This window comes from Sander vitreus, chromosome 5 (genome assembly GCF_031162955.1).
Source record: "Sander vitreus isolate 19-12246 chromosome 5, sanVit1, whole genome shotgun sequence".
In the NCBI taxonomy this organism is placed as follows: Eukaryota; Metazoa; Chordata; class Actinopteri; order Perciformes; family Percidae; genus Sander; species Sander vitreus.
The window spans coordinates 1,562,599-1,584,493 of record NC_135859.1 but is presented as its reverse complement, the minus strand read 5'-3'; the positions used below and the strand labels follow the sequence as shown (position 1 = coordinate 1,584,493).

At 39.9% G+C, this 21,895-nt stretch overlaps 2 protein-coding genes across 3 annotated transcripts in view; one reads left to right on the top strand and one right to left on the bottom strand.

Moving 5' to 3' along the window:
• Window positions 1-459: 459 nt before the first annotated feature.
• On the bottom strand, window positions 460-1,711 carry mrpl41 (mitochondrial ribosomal protein L41). Its single transcript, XM_078249999.1, has 2 exons — window positions 1,615-1,711; window positions 460-1,056 (listed from the first exon to the last, which is right to left on the bottom strand). Exon 2 carries the CDS (start codon window positions 1,032-1,034, stop codon window positions 627-629), a length of 408 nt encoding a protein of 135 aa, XP_078106125.1. The 5' UTR covers window positions 1,035-1,056; window positions 1,615-1,711; the 3' UTR covers window positions 460-626.
• Window positions 1,712-2,047: 336 nt separating this feature from the next.
• Window positions 2,048-21,895, top strand: part of pnpla7b (patatin-like phospholipase domain containing 7b) — a 41,126-nt gene continuing 21,278 nt past the window's right edge. Inside the window, exons 1-18 of one of the 2 annotated variants that reach the window (XM_078249992.1) lie at window positions 2,048-2,088; window positions 3,501-3,544; window positions 4,257-4,331; window positions 5,832-5,919; window positions 6,351-6,427; window positions 6,992-7,086; window positions 9,069-9,209; window positions 11,536-11,695; window positions 12,200-12,280; window positions 13,553-13,681; window positions 14,346-14,426; window positions 15,920-16,040; window positions 16,144-16,221; window positions 18,191-18,273; window positions 19,038-19,187; window positions 19,799-19,876; window positions 21,363-21,568; window positions 21,677-21,808. In XM_078249992.1, coding sequence (XP_078106118.1) covers window positions 3,503-3,544; window positions 4,257-4,331; window positions 5,832-5,919; window positions 6,351-6,427; window positions 6,992-7,086; window positions 9,069-9,209; window positions 11,536-11,695; window positions 12,200-12,280; window positions 13,553-13,681; window positions 14,346-14,426; window positions 15,920-16,040; window positions 16,144-16,221; window positions 18,191-18,273; window positions 19,038-19,187; window positions 19,799-19,876; window positions 21,363-21,568; window positions 21,677-21,808 — 1,817 coding nt within the window. In that variant the 5' untranslated portion in view covers window positions 2,048-2,088; window positions 3,501-3,502. The other variant, XM_078249991.1, reaches the window with a different exon arrangement.

Genomic DNA, 21,895 nt, shown 5'->3' with positions numbered 1-21,895 from the left:
ATGATTAACTATATGGTAATTAATTCTTATGTATAAGAACAGGGGTCCTCAGTTACTGCAGGGGGTCCACCAAGTGTTTAATCTTTTAAATAATAATAGGCTAACTGGTCTATAGGTAAGGTAGTCACTAAGGTAGCCATCCACTGATCCAGTTCATTCTAAAGAGTCACTGTACAACATGTATGTTTAACATTAAAAGATGATTTATGAAATCATCTCAACAATTATATTAATAAGTTAGTATTCTATGCACTAAGACGGTATGTATAAAGGCTTTAGGCCGTCCACACGTTATTGTATCTTAATATGCAACTTAATTTATACAATATATGTAATAGGGGGTCCCTGCTCCATCTCTCTCAGTTAAGGGGTCCTTGGCTTAAAAAACGTTGAAGACCCCTGGTGTATGTTATAGTTTGTTCAACTGATCTTTACAACGACTAATACACAACTCAGCAGTATGGATCATAGCCCCTGAAGTTTTATTTTGCCAGATGATCAAGTAACAAAAGAGTCAACCACTACACATTATAGAGTCCCATTTGTGATGATTTTCCTAAAGGTGTCACACCAGTAAGTCTGCAGCTTTTAGTCTTTGTTAATTACATTACATTGTGAGTGCATTTTTAACGCACATAGTTCTTGGGATACAGCTTGAAGAGCTTTCCGTCCTGGTTGGGCTCAAATCCATATTTCTCCAGCTGGTCTTTGCTGAAAGTGCCCTCTTCAAAGTCTTTCTTGATCCGAGGGGCCACAACTTCAGCAAACACACTTTGTGCTGTGAGTGGAGGCTCTGTTCCTCGAGGAGAACGATACGATACGTATGGTTTAAGTTTGAATCCCTCCAAGTTAGGCACCACAAACTCAGGAATCATGGTCCGTATGGACAGAAACTTTCTGCTGGAGAGCCTCAGTCCAGTGGGCCTTGCACCTCTGCCTTTATTATGAGTCCTTGATCCACGCTTACTGGTGAACTCAGCCATTCTGTCCGCTCCTCTTACCAAACCCCTCATCAACGTGGATAACACACCCATGGTGCCACAGCGTTTCCTCCTTCTAGGACAGAGAAAAGGAATTGTTTTACACATGTATGCTAGTAAATACAGCACCAGTACAAACCCAAAGAATAGGAAGGTTTTTACCAGCGACACGACTGTCAGTGTTTTTCGAAATTGACGCATGGTTTATATCCTTTTATATAACGTTACGTGTGGATAAAGTATGACCACAGGGAGGCCAAAGAGGCAACGCTAACGCTCTCCGTTTGTTTGTTAACACTTAACTGTTACTGCATGGATTGAGTATTTAGCGTTGCCTTGTAATAACACATTGTTCCACATGTAGTAAAATGCGTTCAGGTAAGGAAACCCCTGTGTTAACGTTAGCTACTCGTCTAACGTTAACTTAGCTGGAAAATGCAGTGTTGCCTTCAGCTAGCTAACGCTAGCTAACGATAACTTACGAGCCAGCAAATGTTGCATCGTCTGCTGGCAAGATAACGTTTAGTAACTAATAAGTAACTAACAGTTAGTTACTTATGCGTTTACACCAAAATAGTTTAAATGTCATAATTTTTAATTGCCATAAATTGTTACAAAATTCGACTCCTCTCACCTTGAGCCCACTGTTGTTGCAATGCAAGCAATGTGCCGCTGCTAGACTCTCCAAGGAAATGCTCCGTGATTGGCAGAAAGGCAACACCATTCACCAATTGCAATTCGAGATACTAGTAGAGAACTGTCTGTGATTTGGGTGCATCAAGTAAACCAGAGTTACCTACAATACAGACAAATTACCTTTCAAAATAAATGCTTAAAGGGCAGCAAAAATATGTCTAAGTTCTCTGTTATTGTTCAGCCGAACTATGGATATACTTTGTATCACTAGTGAGTAAACTGTAGCTATTGAATTGCACCATTAATCATCTTTAAAATACAGTCTGTCGGAGAGAATTTTTGATGGAGGCATTGACAAGACTCAAGGGTTTTATTTTGATAGAAATGACAGGACATTCAGATTTGTTTTACTGAACAGTCGTGACACTATTGTTGGTATGTAGCTATACTCAAAAACTTTGACACAAGAAAGGTACGTGGGAAAAAGTGTTTGGTCGGTTCTGTCGAAGAGGGTTAGCTGAAGGTTAATTTGTTCGTTTGTATTTGTTATAGATTCTGTCAATGCAGACTTGTTCGTTCAGTTTTTTTGCTTGCATTAGGTTGTCCTCTTGTTGTGTAGCGGGCTGCAGCCACAGAAACGGAGTCGGCGGACTGTGAGCTATAACGTTAACAAAGTTAAAGTTTATGTTAGCCAATTGTGACATTTAATGTTGGCTCTATACGTACTGTAAATTGTCAACTAGAAGTAAATATTAAACCATATAAGTTTGACTTATTTTGCTTTATCCACTAAATCCTGTCAACCAGGAATATGATGCTTTTTTGCACTCACTTCGATGAAAATAGGATACGACGTGACTAAATGATGACTAAAATCCACTTTTCAATTCGTCCTATACAATCCACAGAGCACTGATAAAAACGTCTATTTTTGAATGGAATTTGGCATAAGAACACAGACCCAGGCTTGGTCAACATGGACAGTAAATACGCGGCAGAAGTGTTCCTCGTAGATGTAACGGTCTCTGGTAAACAAAATAACATTACACACCCCTTGGACGAGCTTTCTCTACCATGTTTTGCAGTGTTGCGTTTGGGGAGCCCGTTGGGGTAACGTTACGTTGGTAGCGTGTAAGAGCAAGAGGGGGTGTCTGGTTACAAGCACTGAGCTTGTGAGTAACGTTAGGTGATCTTTAACCCACATTTGTGAATCCTTTTGCTCTGTGACTGTGCGGTCAGGCACTTACTGTGTGTCTCCACCATTGTTCTTTAAGGAACAGACTGCCAGAGCCTCGCAGAGTAGCCTACTGATATCTTTTAAAGGCTAACTTAAAACCTACCTTTTAAGCTAGGCCTTTTATTAAACAACTCATGTATCAATTTTCTTTATCTATCTACCAATGATCTATTTATATGTAATCTGATGGTTTTAGTTGGTTTTATAATTTATTTTATTATAGTTGTTTTTATTCTACTTATTTATGTATCTGTTTTATCAGTTATTGTACTTGTTAGCCACTGTTTAGAGCTTTTCATTTATGTATATATTTATTTTATCTTTTGGTTTTAAGTTTCTTGCCTCTGGTGTTTCCTCACTTATGATGGTTATTATGTTGTGTGTGTGTGGGGGGCCAGGGTCAAGGACAGTTGCCAGGGTCAAGGGTTCAAATCCTGAGCTATTAATGTATGATCACATTAGCGTCATCAAAAGATAGTACCATCTTAGCAAGAAATCATCTACTCAAGTTTTAAATGCGTGTTTTCCCTTATGACATGTTGTCATTGATGACTTTTATTTAAGGCGCTCTTCATGGTTTCAATTATTTCTTTTCAGTTTACGATATTGCCTTGTTTTAGTGCTGCATTATCTTTTTTGTTTATCAGGCATGGGAGAAAATAATGAAGAGGAGAGCTGCAGTATATCCCCGGTATGTCGTTCCTCAACACCATTAATTGCACTTCATTGTTTAAAAATAAAGTTCCATGTTCTTGTCCTTAGTGAGGCATTTAGGCACCAGATATAACAGTCATAACCTGGCCTGGATCTAGGCATAGGCATTCTAGGCATGTGCCTAGAGCCCATTTGCACCTAGGGTGCTCAGTAAGAGGGAAAAGTCAAAATATTTGTTTTTTATATTTGAAACTGTAATTTACCAATCTATCACTTCATATAAACTTGTATTTTTTTCAAGTATATATATATCATTATATTATTATATTGGTTAAGAAAAAGTACAGTAAAGTAAAAAACGTTTACTCCAATTGCAGGAAAATGTGTTTCCTGTTCCATATGTTAGCTAGCCGTCACGGTTACACTACCACTTTTCTGGGATGCTTTCAGGTGCAGCAAAGTGAGAAAAAAGGAAAAATGAAAAAGAAAACGACAGAGAGGCTTTACACAAGTTTTCTCAGGTGCTTCAAATGAGCCTAAATTAGATGCATTAAAATACCTAAATAAATAAGTTAGCATAATAATCATGCTTTTCTGTGTTGGGTGAAACTGAAATGATGAAGTTGTTGCTTAGTCATATTTTCAGCTGAAGCCTGCTGTCCAAATCCTTGCTCTGCTCTGATTGCTCGTCCACTTGTTGCCCAGCTGGTTTCATTCTCTCCGTGTTGTTCCCGTGCTTGATGTTTCAGAGCCTGGTTTCACTCGGTAGCGAGATCAAGGCCGGGATGCAGCAGTTTTTGAAGGAAAGGACGGAGGCCAACATGGTAACCACCGACACGCCATTTCTGACTTGAGTGGTTTGACTGCGACATTGTTTGCAAATGTTTAGTTTTTAGTTTGAATAATTAATGATTAATGCTATTACTAGGGCATTGGGTATTGTTAAAAAAAATGTCGATACTGGTACCAATACCGTGACTTCGATACCGGTTCCTGAACGATACTTTTTGTCGATACCAATTTTATAAAATCTATTTTAACGAAAAGAAATTACATATGGTATTTATTTTCCAGCTCCGACTACGTGAGCCGTCTCTGTGTAACGTAGAGTTTTTCCTGCGTGTCTCTACGACGTGTAACGTTAGACAGCCAATCACAGACATCATTAGATCTTGGTAGAGGCATGCTGTAGTAGGGATAGACCGATTATCGGCCCTGGCCAATTATCAGGCCGTTTTTTGGCAGTTTGCAGATGATCTGCATCAGCGTTTTATTTGCCTGATAACTGATAAAGTTAATGAATTGAAGTGTTGTACTTTGGCTCGGCTACAGCTCTGTGTCTGTCCCTCTGCTTCAGTTTACTCACCACTGAGTCTGACTTAATGTCCCCCCCCACAACACTATCTCTCTTTACTCTGTATTATGTTGAAAGTTCTGTTGACGTTCCAAGTCAATTCCAAACAAAACGGAGCAAGCTCGCCCCTCCCCCCCATGTTTCTGTAACTGTCATGACTAACTGACCAACTGTCACTAACCCCCAGCGCCTCCCCCAACCATCTTGTTGGTGATTGGCTGGAGTGGTTTGTTGTATTTTGGTGCCTATCCTGTGCCTCTAGTGTTTGTTTGACGTTTACGACCCCTGTGTTGTCTCCCGAGACCGGGCTTTTTCACGGTGTGTTCAGGGCAGCTGGCTGATCAAGGAGAGATGCCTACGATTTGAGACAAAAAACCAAGAAAAATTAGTCTATATCCTCGATGTTCCACTTCCGGGATTGCTCTGTTGCCGCCTGAAAATCCGCCGGATTTCACTCATTTAGGTCGGATGTCCGTCCCCTTCCTCTGTCTCTGTGTTGGCGTTCTAACCTCTGGTGGATTTGTGAGGACTATGGTTAACTCCTCAGATCTCTGCAGGGTAAATCCAGACAGCTAGCTAGACTATCTGTCCAATCGGAGTTTTCTGTTGCACGACTAAAACTACTTTTGAACGTACACATGTTCCACCAAAACAACTTCCTTCCGGTGCTTAGCACCGCCCAAGGCGATTGTGATTGGTTTAAAGAAATGCCAATAAACCAGAGCTCGTTTTCCTCCCATCCCTGAATGCTACGTGGACTAGCCAGACCCTCCTCCAGCGCGCTTTGGAGGAGGGTCTGGCAAAGTGAGACTCAATACTAATAATCGGTATCGGCCTTGAATTACCAGTATCGGTTGATCCCTAACCTGTGGATGGGTAGAATAAATGAGAGGGTTCTGATATAAGATATGTTAATTTTATTTAAATGTTTGAGTACAGCTCATTTAAATGTGTTGTGTTTTTCTTCCAGTGGACGGCTGTGCTGATTGGAGCTGTGACAGTTGTTTCTGTCCTTGGCGTTGTTGTGCTCCTTCTTTACAGAAGATACAAACTGTCAAGTCAGTGCCCTGTACACTGTACATCCTCTTCTAGTACATTTGTATCTAACATTTTCAATATGTAAAGATGTAAAGATGGTGTTGGGTCAGCGTGATGATTGTTACAATGTTACAACATGAATCTTGTTCACAGCTCATGCAAGCATGCATTTTAAGGGTTAGGTTCAAACTGGTTATTGTTTTTTGAAAAATTGTCAGTGTTAATGATTTTGTAGTTATAGTACAGGTAATTGATACTTCATGTAACTTGCAAAAAGCAAAATCAAGTAGTAGTCAAGTAGCATATATTTAGTTATTGTCAGGGATTAACCTGAACCTGCAGGGTGATTTAATCAGACAGATTTACTGCATCAGCCCAGTACATCAGTTCACAGACCGATTCATGAGGTGGCTTGCAAATGATCTTACAGAGCATGTCTGGTGTGTTTCAGAGGAGGCTGGCGTTCCACAATATCGCTTCAGGAAGAGAGACAAGGTGATGTTCTACGGCCGAAAGATCATGAGAAAGGTCAGTGCCATCTTAAACATTCTACTCTGAGTCACCCTTTTCTCTAGCGAGGGCCCCTGCTGCTGCTGCATCATGTCCATGTGTTTATTTTATAAATAACTATAACCATCCTCAACCTGGCAAATGTTCAGCAAGTCCTACAAGATATCACACAGTATAAACATCCAAGTTATACTGCTACAATGTGTGACAGACAAGTAGGCTTGCTTATCACTTTAAAAAAAGAACAATGGAGTGACTGTACAGTTTTTGGCTACTTTATCCACATCTGGTGAGGATACTGCCATTACATTTAAATTAATTAATAAAGTGAAATACTCGGTGTTCTTTGAACAAGTAGTATGTCATTGCAAAGCTGGCCAGTTGTTGTCACAGACTGACGGACCAATGAGTTGACCATCATTAGGCCCTGTTGCTCGAGGGGCACAACAAATACCTTCTATAACTTCAGATATCTGATATTAGCACAATTGGCATTTTCATTATCATAAACGGTTTGTTTGCCTTTTGTAAATTATCACTTGAATGCAAACATGTCAAATCATCAAACTTTTCCTTTTGCAGGTTCAGACGCTGTCCTCAGTCCCTTCCTCTAATTCAAACTCAACTTCCCGGCAGAGAGTGAGGAAGAGGACCAAAGTCCTGTCCATAGCTCGCAAGTGAGTCCTTTTTTTCAGCATTTGGTGTGTTGACAGACAGTAAGCTTTGAGGGTTGAAAGTTCATTCTTTTGTCAAAATAATCTTAAAGTCCAAGTAAGCGAACCTTGGATGAAGATTATGTTATCAAAGAAGATAAACTGGTATTTTAAGATACCAGGGAACAGGGAAAATGCATGATTAGAGCCAGCCACCACTAAATGCTAGATATATGTCTGTACTGTATCTCAATACTAAGTCCAGGAGTCTCTGTCTGTCTGTCCGGCTGACTGGCGCATGCAGGTCATCAGACGCAGCACGCTGACGTAAACATGGAGGCCACTGTGTACCATCATGTTCAACATGCTTTTGTGTGAATGAACTAGGGTGACTGGCTGTCGTTTGGTCTCTGCTATGTCTTAGTAGCACACACACGACAGAGCCGCACTTACACATGCAGCTCCTGGCACACACACACACACACACACACACACACACACACACACACACACACACACACACACACACACACACACACAGCACTATCCGTCTGAGAATATTAACTAGGCCTTATACTAATTAATGTTGTTGCATAATGAATAATGTTGGATTACTATTATTACTACTACACTCAATTATTTCATATATTGCTGGGTAGTTTAATCTATTACAATACCTCTTCATTTATTATTTAATTATATTTTGTATTTATAATCTAAATCTGCAAAGGGTATCTAAAATATTTGCCTCTGAGGCATCTGAGATGTAGTGGAGTAGAAGTATTAGGTAGCATAAAATAGAAATACTCATAAAGTACAAGTATCTCAAATTTGTGTAGCGCAGTACTTGAGTAAATGAACTGTTATGTAATGTTACATTGGAGAAAGCAATACAGGAGGCCAGGCTGACGTCCTGTTCTGTACTAGGATGATGAATTTTAAAAACAGCTGAAGGGCCGCCGCTCATGCCTAGGACAAGCTGATCTCTGCAGGCCCCCCCTCCAGCAGACTATTTAAAGGTTAGAGGGTCTTTTTGGGCCCTCCCTTACCCAGGCCCCCCCCCCCCCCCCCCCAAATAAAATACTATATTTAAATTCTTTATTGTTAACCTAAGCAGTCAATCAGAATTTCCATTAAAAACTAAAATGAACAGACATAAATGTATGAAAAAGGAAGATTTGTAATAGAATATGTTTTGAAGAAGTTCAGAAAAGAGGTTTTGTTTAGTTTGTAAGGATCCCCAGGAAGCCCTGACCACTGGTGGAATGTAACTAAGTACATTTACTCCAGTACTGTACTTCAGTCCAAATGTTGAGGTACTTGTACTTTACTTGAGTCTTTTCTTTTCATACCACTTTCTACTTCTACTCCGCTACATTTCAGAGAGAAATATTGTACTTTTTACTCCACTACATTCATCTGTTCCAGCTTTAGTTACTAGTTACTTTACACATTAAGATTTCTGCACACAAAACACATGTAGTTTATAAATCTGATGTTTTATTCTAAAGTAAACTAGCCAACAATATAACGGCTACAAGTCCAGCTGAGATGATCAGACCATTAAACACACAACTGGTTGGTCCTTTACTCTTTCTACAATGGGAGGATTGTTCTGCATGTGAGTTACATGAGTACTTTTACTTTTAATACTTTAAGTACATTTTCCTGAAGATGTTTACATACTTTTACTTAAGTAACATTTTCACTGCAGGTCTTTTACTTGTAACAGAGTATTTTTACAATGTGGTATTAGTACATTTACTTAAGTAAATGGTCTGAATACTTCTTCCACCACTGGCCCTGACATCAGCTAGTCTTCTCGGGGTCCGACAGAAATCACAGTAAGTTCCATTTGAGACATGAGAAACTTGGTTGAAGAAAATACATGATGAATTATAAGCTGAAACATGGTTCAGAGACTTGTTCTACCAATCAGTACAGTGCGTTGTACATCTTTACAGTATGAAGAATGTCTCTTTTTTTTATGTGTGTGTTTGTGTTAGGATCCTGCGCATCCGGAAGGAGCCCCCCACCTTGCAGCCCAAGGAGCTTCCTCCATGTCTTCTGGAGGCTGACCTGACAGAGTTTGATGTGCAGAACTCCCATCTGCCCTCGGAGGTGCTGTACATGCTGAAAAATGTCAGGTAAGTAAAATGGCATATGCCTTATTTCCATCTTCCACATGAACAACAGCACACATGTTTCTATGCAGTCCCACCAACACCCCAGAGCGAGTACAATCAAATTAATTATCTAACATAATAATAATAAATCTAACTAATAGTCCTCCACCAGAACCACCTAATTTTCACGTAGTAACATATAGACCTAATAATAATAATAATAATAATAATAATAATAATAATAATGATAAACTTTATTTATATGGCACCTTTAAGTAAGTAAGTAAGGGATAATGTAGAGCGAGACGGTCAGCCTGAAGGGGTTAAGGTCAGGACGGTAACCTTCACCTCTGATGAGCACGGCTCTCTGGCGGAAGCCAGGTCTCCCCGGGTGAGTGGCCTAACCATGGATCTATATCCACGACGTTCCACTTCCGGGATTGCTCCGGTGTCGGCGGAAATTCCGCCAGATGTCAGATAAACCAGAGCATGTTTTTCTCCCATCCCGGAATGTTGTGTGGACTAGCCAGACCTTCCTCCGCAGCGCTGTGGAGGAAGGTCTGGCAATACCAGACTACCATGGAGCTAACTAATGCTCTGTTTGCACTGTTGCCAATAGTGCTGTTAGCGATCCCTGTTTCCTTCACCCTCTTTCCCCCTTCGATCCACCGATCAGCCGTATGAGCTCAATATGAGCACACATTTTGATTTAAAAACGATTTTATTGATTTGAAAATGGTCTGTGATCAAAACTCCGTCAATGGCAACAGTCTCTTATACCGAGTCTGTTATACAAAACCAAATGTAAAAATGCTGTGATTGACCAATCAGAATCAAGTGTTCAACAAGGCCATGTAATAACACCTTTTAATTAATAGTCGGTGTATTAAAATGTGATTTCCAGTCAACCGACAGAGAATTGATATCCAACAGTTTTAATAACATTCAATGTTCTATGTATTGTCTGTTTTTTATTATTCACAGCACTAGGGCTGGGAATCACCAGAGGCCTCATGATGTGATATCACGATACTTATGTCACGATACAATATTATTGCGATTTTAAACATAATCTGCAATTCAATATTCTGTGATATATTGCAATTTATTACTTTTTTCAAACTTCAAATTTTTCCCAATTTCAAATGATGTCCCACAAAGGAAACTTTGTCAACATCTGTTTCATCTAAAAAGATACATTTCTCTGTTTCTTCATCTCACTTCAGTTTTATTGCTGCAAAATGGGATAGTCAAGCAGACAAACTGACCAACACATATATAATAAACGATCGATACTTGGCGTCTGTGTATCGAAACAGTATTGCCACAGAAAATATTGCAATACTATCCTGTGTTGATTTTTTCCCCACCCCTACACAGCACCCTTTTTTCTCTCCACACAATCGGTCATCAAAGTAGTTGTTTCAGCTCTATTGTTACAGGTGGAATCCACCTTTCCTGCTTGGGATTCAAATAGAGTACCGACGCATAGTAGATTCACAGTTAACTATGCATGCACACACTGGACATGATGTGAAAGACCCAAGTTGATCCATGCACACTTTTCACTTATTGCAGAAGTCATAATTCAATCCTGATTATGGTTTGACCGTGTTGGGTGACTTTGTTGATCTTAGTGGGCATTCATGCAGCCTGAGTCGGCAGTCAGACGCTACAGCAAAAACGCAGGTCTTTCCATCCATTTTGAATGGGGGTAGTGCATTTAGGCTGCGGCGGGTTTTGCCGTCTCGTTCGTCTCTTTTCTTTCTCTCTTTCTCCGTGAAGCTGCCTTCAAGTGCGCTCAGAAACATGGAGATCTGTAAACGATCTGATGGAAAACAGTAGTTGTGAAATAAAAAGTCTACTTGTGCTACATTGGGTTAAAGAACACAACAGGATGTCACACAAATGGGCCGTTTCATTGACCCTCTGCGCAACCCTGCGGAGAATCACCGTCTATTGTCTTGATAAAACAACATGACATAACGCTGAGCCACGCTGAGCTGTTAACACGTACACCAGTTCCTCTTCTTCCTCGGTTGCATTTCTGATGGCTACTTTAGGTGTGTTTTCTGTCGCCAGTGGCTGATACAATGTATTTTAACAGAAGTCTGCAATATGTATTATTAAAACACACTTAGCAGTAACTACAGGACCTACCAGGACTGAAATCCTAAGAACATTTGGCTGATTTTCTTGCTAAATGAAATGGAGGAAAGACCATCATACTGCATCTGTTGACTGTCTCAGAATCTAAATTGCATTTGTTATATATTTGATATGACACAGTTTACCTGAAATTTGCATAGTGCTGTAGTGACATAGTGACTAATACATGTGTAACCAGGGTGCTTGGCCACTTCGAGAAGCCTCTTTTCCTGGAGCTGTGTCGTCACATGGTGCTGATCCAGCTGCATCAGGGAGAGGGACTCTTCCGACCGGGGGACACTGATGACAGTATTTACGTGGTTCAAGATGGCCGCTTGGAGCTGTGCATCCGTGAGAGTGTAAGACCACAACACCACCTACTGCTTCGCAGAAACCACCAGAATATTTCACCCTCAGCGATTAGGATCAGGATTAGTACTTGTGTGTATTGAATGAATGAATACTATTTTGTTATTGTGTCATGTATGAAAGAAAAAATGCTCAGCCTTCATATGCTTACAAGACACCATTATTTACAGCAAAGGGCCAGATACCAGAATAGCAACAACAATTACATATATTAAACAAATAAACCTTTTAGTCGTTTTGGCCATGCTTTAGAGACAAAGGTCACTAACTTATGTACATTCAATTTAAACAACCACTCAGTTTTGTCGTCATCAGTACACCAAAAACATTTCAGGATTTTGAACAGACATTTCATTTAAGATAGGTGCTCTTAACTCATAATAAGGACTATATTGTAATGACAATATATGAGTGATCAGTGAGGAAATATCAAAGTTGTTGGAACCCCTACTTGTGTCGTTCTGCTCTCATGTTGTGTGTTTTTTTTACTGCAGGATGGTACCGACGCTGTGGTGAAGGACGTTTTACCAGGAGACAGTGTTCACAGTTTGCTCAGTATCCTGGACATCATCACTGTACGTCTTCATCCTCATATGTAATGCAGCTGTATTTTAGAGCAGATTGTTTTTGGTGGAAATTAGCTGTCACATTGCACATATTCTCACATAGCCAGCTCTATCTCCACAGCGCTGTGGAGTAAGGTCTGGCTACACCACACGTACATTCCAGGATAGGAGGAAAAAAAACACTCTGGGTTGTTGACATCTCTTTAAACCAATCTTAATCGTCTTGGGCGGCGCTAAGCTCCAGACACAGCGACGGTGGCTCTGCAGAATAGTCTTGGGAAGGAACTTGTTTTGGTGGAACATTTGCACCCCGCTAAAGAAAATGCCACATACAATATTAAATTAAGTTAACTGTTGACACAGTACAGTAACGTGAGCTATTTATATTCGCTGGATACATGGTTAAACCTCATCTGCTCTTACTTGTGTGTGTAGTTCGTCCACAGCAATCCCACCAATCGGTCCCAAAACGTCCCAGTTAGAGAGGAAATGCCCTAAACATATTCTTTGTAAATCTTTACAATTATTCCGAGAGAGAACCAAGATGTTTCGGCGATTATTCTGGAAATTCTTTGATCCAACCAATCAAAGTAACACGTTATACCTTTTAAGGACATTGTGCTGATAATGCCTATTTCACTTGAAGTAAACATTTGAATGCAGGACTTTCAAATGCAGGACTGGGCGGTATTAATACTTACACAAAGGGTGCAAAGTAAAGCAAGATGCTGCATCACTAAATCTGCCCGTGAAAAACACACCTGCCATGACATAGTTGCGTCACTCACCCGAGCCGCTGCTACTAGCGGTCAGAAACAACGGTGTATTGAACTTAGCGGAGGTATTCTTTTTCAAATAAGCGAGTAGGAGCCCGCTGCGGACGACATGCATTTAGTCCAAAGAGCCTTGAATCCGCTGCTGCACAGCTGTTTCCTTGTTTATTCAACCTTTATTATAATTGACTGTGTTGCGTGTCTAAATTGCACCAAATTCGACAATGCTTGCCATTCGGTCCCCAGCAGTACACCCAAGTGTGAAGTAGATCGAATGAATGGTTCCTGGGATATGCGAAGGACAAACAGAAAGACAGACAGAGATTCCTTTATTTATAGATACATGTTTGACATGAACACTTCTAAATGCTCTAATTTTTAGACTTGTTTTTACTGGAATGGTTGCCTAAATTCTGGACAAATTCTGTATCTCATTATATTGGTTTAATCTTATTACCCACAACATTATTCTTTCTCCACACACTGTATTACTTTATCTGTATTTCAGGGCTATCCAGCACCTTACAAAACAGTGTCTGCAAGAGCTGCAGTTGCCTCCACTATCCTGCGACTCCCAGCTGCAGCCTTCCAATCAGTCTTTGAGAAATATCCTGAAACTATGGTCCGTGTCATCCAGGTAAAGTGTCCACTGACAATGAGAAGCATTTCATTTATCAAGTGAGCTACACCGGCAGCTTCAGAATATGTATCCAGATTCCCTTTTTTGGCACTACATTCTAAGAAATAAGTCAGAAATAACAAAAAAAGTTCTGCAAGCTCATTACCCGGACTTTGTCCCGTAATTGATAAACAGAAACTTTGTGTGTAGCTACAGTAAAAATACAAAACATATTCTGGTATTCAAAGTTCTTTCGTGCAAAGCTGCTCAGTTAGTAAACTTCTAAAAAGAAAACCGAGCTTCAATTAATTATAAGCTCTTTTTTTGAAGCTTTAAACACTTTTTTTTGACGCTCGCTTATCCAAGTGCTGGTTAATAACTACGATAATGCCATATCACTCATGCCAGCTCACTACGTCAGCTGGCATGAGTGATATCCAACAAAAATTCACATATGTAACACATGACCAACCCAAACAAAATGTTTAAACTACTAGACATCCAATAAAACATGCACGTTGTTAATTTTCCCACACAATTACCTAACGCTGAAATTCCAAATGTAAATAAACAGAAATACAACTATGGACATTTTCTGTTAACATATACAGTCATACAACTGTTAATACAAAGCTATGTCTTAGGTTGTAACACTATAGTCTGTATTTTCTGTCCTCTGTAGATCATCATGGTGCGTCTCCAGAGAGTGACCTTCCTTGCCTTACACAACTACCTTGGCTTGACCACTGAGCTTTTCAACCCGGTACTGTTTTATTTTTTTCAAACTGTGCTCCAGACTGTGGTTTGACAAAGTTGTTTTAGATTTGATCACCTCACTTTCCAATTGTCAATTACTGGCTAGTGGCTAGACTTAATTAACCCGACCCAGGGTGAGTCTGATGAAAAGTGCTGTGTCTGCCCGGTTCAGCTCTGAGATTTTCTCGCATTGCACAGAGCTGTGAAGGAATAATGTCCGAGATTACGTTATGTTCTGCCTCTGGTTAGAAGTAGTGAATGTAGGCTACAGCTCACAGCAACTTAATGCTATATAGTGTCTGGCTTATATCCAGCAATCATGTAGCTAACGTTGGACGCAGGAAAAGAGTCAAAGGCAGTGGTTTGGAGTATTACCTCTTCCTTGCTATACAAATAAAGTTATTATTATTATTATTATTATATCAATGTGGAACAGTACAGAAAACATTGTATGAGTGTTAAATTGACTGTTAGTTTGCAGTTTCCTGAATCAGAGATCAGAGATCAGATCAGAATGTAAAGTTGAAGTCCCCAATATTTTCTACACAATACATAGAAAAAAAGATGTGAGAAAGTCAGTTTATGTTTAAAGCTCTTGGACATTCCTTGTGTTGTTAAATAGCACACACTTAAAGTTCCCATCCAAAGATGAAGCTAGGGCTCTGAAAAGATTGAAACCAAATAGTCTCGCAAATAGTAGTATGCTACACCGTCTACAGTGTTGTGCTGCCTGCTTGGCAACTACTAGCTGGGACGGAGGTTCCTTCTTTAGTGAGTCTTCCCAAGGTTTCTTCAATGTCTTTCCTTGCGCTGTTTTTCCTGCACGTATTTCCTGCGTTTACTTACACTGAATTGAGAGAGGTGTCCTTATTCCATGTCCAGTCAGTGTGATTGCGGTTGACGCAAATCTCCATTTACTCATATTTACAGTATTATCAGTATCTATCATGTTCAGCATCAAACTGAGCATGTTTATTGTTTTTAAAGCCACTGCATTAGTTAACTAAAGTACACTATGATCAAGTGTTGCAGGTCTATCTGTTCATTCTATAGTATCATGTTGTTGATCTGCATCATTTTTCTATTACACAGCTTGATTTGTTTGGGTCTCTGTAAATTATGGAGTGTGGTTTGGACCTACTCTGACTGTAATGTGTCCTGAGATAACTCCTGTTATGATTTGACACTATAAATAAATGAAATTGAATTGATTAAAGTAATACAGTAGAAATAAACTTTTGGACCACTTGAGCCGATCAAGCAAGTTTGGTGCCAAGAGTCAATATCTTCATGTTTTTAAATCCCTCTCCACAGAAGTATTTCTATATAGCTTTACAGGATTTGATAATGTTGCATTCATAGAAGAGTATATGTGACAAATAAACTTCAAACTTCATACCCATGATGTCAGAGATGGACCACAGCTAATTCCACTATATGAATGTAACCTTAGCACATATTTAGAGAATGTTTAAATATTGATTTATGTGTGTGTTACAGGAGAGCCAAGCCATCTCTTTGGTGTCGCTGGCCCATGTTCTGGGTGAGGGTCATCCACACAGAGGCCACCGCCGTCAGCCTTCCCACTCTGATGATCTGGGCTCCGAAAAAAGTGACACAGGTCAGAAGCTACAGCCTTCGCTCAACATTTCACTGTCAGGCTGCAGTAATGTGTGTTGTGATGTTGGTAAAGTTATCTGATTTCTTGTTGCACACTATAACAGAAAAGTCCAGCTTCTCGGACATGTCAACATCTAAATACAAGAAATCTCGCTCACATTCCACCCCAATGGCTGTTACAGGTATACTCACACAGCATCACTTCTATACATATACATATTTGAGATGTTTTGATTTTCTTTACTTTCTTGTCTCGGTAGGAGAGATGCAATAAACTACATCAACTCTGCATGCTACTGGCCTTTCTTAATGGATTCAAGCTATATTATAATGTTTTTAATTAAGGGCCCTGGAACGTATAGAACAGTAGGCATTAACATTTTAGGACAAACTTTTAGAACGTTTGCAGTAGCTTTTCCTTCTAATGAGCTGAAGAGAAATCAATAAAGAGAAATCCGACTTTGTGTCCGTTCCATGTGGGCTGTGTTTTTGCAGGTCACCAATAATAACTTGTTGTTATTATGAACCCAAATCACCAATAATTTCCCACTTCCGTAACTTTTGTTATTGCTTATGTTCTCATACACAAGTTTTATGCTTATCAAAGAATTAAGACTGATTCCATTCAAAGTTAAGAACTGCACCACAGCACCTTTTTCAATTATGGTTTTAATGACTTTTATGACTTTTATGACTTTAGCTCTTTATAATGCACAGCATTACGCAATGCATTACTTATTTATTTATCTACTTTATTCATAGTTGTACCATATCTGTGAATTGTCCTTTTATGTGCTACTCTTTGTGCCTTTTAAATGTGAACATTTTCACATGTGGCTCTAATCCTCTTGTGTATAATTGCCCCTCTGGGACAAATAAAGTTATTTGAATTAAATTGAAAATCCGACAAACAAGTTGAAAAACTTGAAATTTAAAAACTGAAACTTGAAAAGTAATTTAGCAAAGAAAGGCTTTCACAAGATATCTGAGTTGTTATGAAACATGAGAAATATGTTTTAAATGCTGCTCCAGTTAAAACTAGCACCAGCAGTAGCATTAGCAGGTCTCTACAACAGGAATCTTCAACAGGGGGTCTGGGACCCCTAGGGGGGGGGGGTCCCCAGAGTCAATGCAGGGGGGCCTCCAAATTATTGTTAGTTTTTGAAAGTTTTTTCCAAAAAATAAAAATTCTTAACATGAATCCAACATATTATTAGCAAATATAAATCCCCACTGATGATAGGCTAACTGGTCTATAGGTAAGGTAGTCACTGAGGTAGCCATCCACTGATCCAGTTCACCCTAAAGAGTCACTGCAACATGTATGTTTAACATTAAAAGATGATTTATGAAATCATGCTAACAATTCTAAGGCTATTTTAATAGGTTAGTATTCTATGCACTAAGACGGTCTGTATAAAGGCTTTAGGACGCCCTACACGTTATTGTAGGTCCAGTTTAATATACAACTTCATTTTATACAATATCAGTAGTAGGGGGTCCCTGCTCTGTCTATCTTTCAGTTAAGGGGTCCTTGGCTTAAAAAATGTTGAAGACCCCTGATCTACAGTACAACAAATACTGCAGCCTCTGAGACACATTGGCATGATGCTTGTCCATCTGGCTATAATAATAATCGTGTCAAGCATAGGGTTGGGCATCGTTTAGATTTTAACGATTCTGATTCCAATTCCGATTCTTCCTTTCGATTCCGTTTCTTGATTATTCTCGATACCGATTCTTTGAGGGGTGGAGTTGAAACGGGTCACGTGCCTATTTTCACAAATAAGAGGAAAGTTTTATTTTGAGTCAATGGTGGTGTGCAGTTTTACCACTTTTTCAATGTAAAATAAAGCCCCACTAGAGCGCTGCTAACTGGGCTCCAAGGCTGCAACACAACAAGCGCCTGGCCGCTTCAGAAACCAAAACTTGCGCATGTTAAATTGGGAAGCGATGATCGGATTTGAAACCAAATCCTCTAAACGATTCCAAACGATTCCAATAGAGAAACGATTCCGATGGAATCGTAATTTTTGAAACGAGTCCAAGTAGGAATCGGTTCTCGATGCCCAACCCTAGTCAAGGAGTATTGTTGGTGATACTGAACCTTCATGAGCAATATGATGACTGTGAACCTTTTGTGTTATGCAGGTGACATGTCAGTGAACCTCAACACAGTGTATGAACGGGCCAAAGTTGACAAAGAGGACGCTCTGACTCACAATCCTGTGAAGGTCTCTGGATAAGGATTTTCTTTCTTGCAGTTGCTGCTGGTTTGAATCCAGGTGTTGAACATCTGGGGCCAGTTACACACAGATATTTTAGACTAGTGGTCCTAGTTTCGCTCCTAGATTAGTCTAATGCAAGTTAGACCATTTCACAAAAGTCCCATTTGCACCAAATGACAAAAAAGAGCAAAATATATGTCATAATGAGTGTTTTCTAACAATGTTGTGGAGTGAGTAATGAGAAGGGAGAGAGTTTTAGAGAGCACAGGAGCAGGTTGGGAATACACAGCTGTGAGTACGTCATCACTTGTGTTCATTTGTCCAAGGAAACTGTCCTCATCCTGACTGACTGTTAGTGGAAATACTGATTCCTGCCAAAGAAGCCATAGCATCTCAGCTCTGCTACAGATCAGCACTGCACTGAAATTATGCTCCTGGGAGTTTTTTTTGTTGTCTGACTTCTCTGTATTCCCCAATAACAATGTCCTTGTGACTGTTGAGTTAAAGGACCTGAGCGTCAGCCATGCTTTTTAGTTGTGTATTTGTATGATTAAGCAAATTATTATGCCACTTTGATGTAGATTTAGCCTAAGCAAAATACAACTTATTAAAACAGTGCAATACGATGTTACACAGAGGATTTAATGGATCTTTTTAGTACACTGCATAGGCATATACAGGGAATTGTTACTTAGAATAAGCACTTAGTTTGTGGTTAAGTGCCTTTCTAAAGGGCATGAAGTCTTAATTACACTTTTATGTCTCCTCAGTCTATTCTAAAGAAGAGTGTGACAATGCAGGACACTCCATCAGCTGTTTACTACTATAGTGATGCTGGAGGAGGAAATGTCCAGCATAATAAAGTTAATGCCATTTTCCAAGCTGCCAAAAAGGATCTGCTGCATGTCCTCCAAATACAGGTAGGTACAAACTGTGATTGTCTGTTCAGCACACAAAGTTCAACAGTTTGAAATATTTGATCCTAATTCTTGTTTTAAACAGGCAAAATGTAATAGCAACGGTGAAATACTATAAAACAAATCTGTGAGAAATTACTAATAATAAATTTGAATAGTTTGTTTAGGTGACGTGTCAAACTCAAGGCCTGTGGGCCGAACCCGGCCTCTCACAAACTTTTGATCGGGTCCGCATATCAATTTAGGTTAATACAATACATTTTTGCCCACCTAGTTGTGCGCCAAACCAAAAAAAAGGGAAACTGATATTCAAACTGCAATTATGCAACACTCAAAGCAGAATTTGTCAGATTTGCTGACTTTGAGACTCAGAAATTCACACAGAACCAGAGAGTTTTCATATTCTGTATTCTGTAATTATTGTTTTGCTAAATTTTATGATAAATGTGTTTCTTATTTATCAGTGAGGCCCTTAGCGGAATTGAGTTTGACACCCCCCCTGGTTTTGGTGATCTGGCAACAGTTTTGTAATTATGAATCCATGTCTGGTCAAGCACTTGAGACTGTTAAAAAAGCCATTTCCCTGTGTTTAATATGCACTGCTATTTTATCAGGACGCCAGTCTGCTGGAGGGGAGGGTGAATCTTCGGCAGGTCAAAGCCGGTTCTGTTGTGGCCAACCAGGGAGACCAGGTCAGACACAAACTCACCTCTCAATGTGTCTCTCTGTGGGACAGACTGTTTATTATCTACTAATGTCTAGATAAGTTCAGGTTTGCAGTGCATGTGTGAAAGGTGCTCTTGAGGTCTAAAAAACTTTCACATTACACATATTTAATTTATTCATCTCCCCCTAGTGCTTGTAATGCCATTTGCAAGTTTGGTCCACGCCTGAAGTAAAACAACCAATCAGAGCCGAGGAGTCTTTAACACAGTGTCAATGGCTGCTCGTCAACTCCCATCAAACTGTCAAAGCAGGCAGCGCTGATTCACTGATTCAAATATGAATTAAGATTCACGAGCAGTCATTGACATTGAAGCTCCTTGGCTCAGACTGGTTGTTTTTCTTATGCCATTAGCAGCACCAGGAGGAGGCAGAGGAACATGGTTGTTTCACAGATGATCTGATACGTGTAGTACTGTCAGTATATAGTGACATTTTGAGCAAATATGACGGACCGCTATGGACCGAGTACAAAGTGTGGAATGGTAGCTGGAAAAGGTGCCCTTGAGCAAGGCACTGAACTCCCAACTGCTTGGGGCACCTGTCCATGGACAGCCCCCTCACTCTGACCAGGGTCTTAAAAAGTCTAAAAAAAGTCTAAAATTTCAAAATCCAAATTTTAGGCCTTAAAAAATCTTACATTTGCTGAAGTATTGTGTTCTAGGTCTTAAATAAAACAGGTCTTAATTTACCTACGCGCAACGCTGCCTCTAATGCTCATTAAAATGCTCCTGCAGCGCTTTAGATTGTTTTTTGATGTTCTTTCTTTCGCTAGTCCAAATATAATTTGCTGTATTACGACGACAAATGAGACCAATATGCAACTTATTTTGCAGCCAACCCGCTTTTGTGTTATTGTTCTCTTTCGGATTGTACTAGAGACAAAAAACTGATTTTATTTGTTTAAATTTCATTCATTATGGTCTTAAAAAGGTCTGAAAAAGTCTTAAATTTGACTTGGTGAAACCTGCAGAAACTCTGTCTGACATCCGTCCAACTAGTGCATGTATAGGTCCTGGGCATGTGTGTGTAATGTCTGTACCAGCAGAGTGTAAAATGCAATTTCCCCTTGAGGGATTAATAAAGTATGTCTTCTCCTTTTTCTTCTTAAAGGTTAACAAAAAATAAGGCAAACTATTTGGGTGTTGGGGGAGGAGTTGAAAGGGTCTTTTGCCTTGCCACTGATTGAGCAGCAGTTGATTGGTCAGAAGTTCCGAAAATAAATTACACATATCAGAAATCATAACTTGACAAATATTCTCTGCACTTAGCTTTTTTCCCCAGGCTTTTTTGGGAGATACCACTTTCCCTTTTTTTTCCACAACTCTTTATACGGATGTGTGTGTGTGTGTGTGTGTGTGTGTGTGTGTGTGTGTGTGTGTGTGTGTGTGTGTGTGTGTGTGTGTGTGTGTGTAATCCTCATCCTGACTATTTCTTGTTCTTCTTCTCTTACAGGATGTGAGCGTGGCATTTATCATCTCGGGGTTGCTCCATGTTTACCAACGTATGATAGACCGTGAGGAGGAGACCCTGCTGTTCGTCACCCACCCAGGAGAGTTGGTGGGTCACCTGGCTGTTCTCACGGGGGAGCCCCTTATCTTCAGTGTCCGGGCTCACAAAGACTGTACCTTTCTCTCCATATCCAAGGCCCACTTCTATGAGTAGGAGCAAGCTCACAAACAAAACATTCGTTAGGGTTCCAGCGTGGGTTCTTCCCATCACAAACAATGCAATTCAATACACACCAATCTGTTTTTTCAATGTTGCAGAATGATGCGTGAGGAGCCCAGGGTGGTGTTGAACGTAGCTCACACTGTGGTGAAGAGAGTGTCGCCATTTGTCAGACAGATTGACTTCGCCCTGGACTGGATGGCTGTGGAGGCCGGCCGTGCCGTCTACAGGTATCTGCTCTATGGAGCTGTTGATATAATATAGATGCTTTTATTGTCATTCATTATTATTATTTACCTGATGAAGGTCTAGGACCG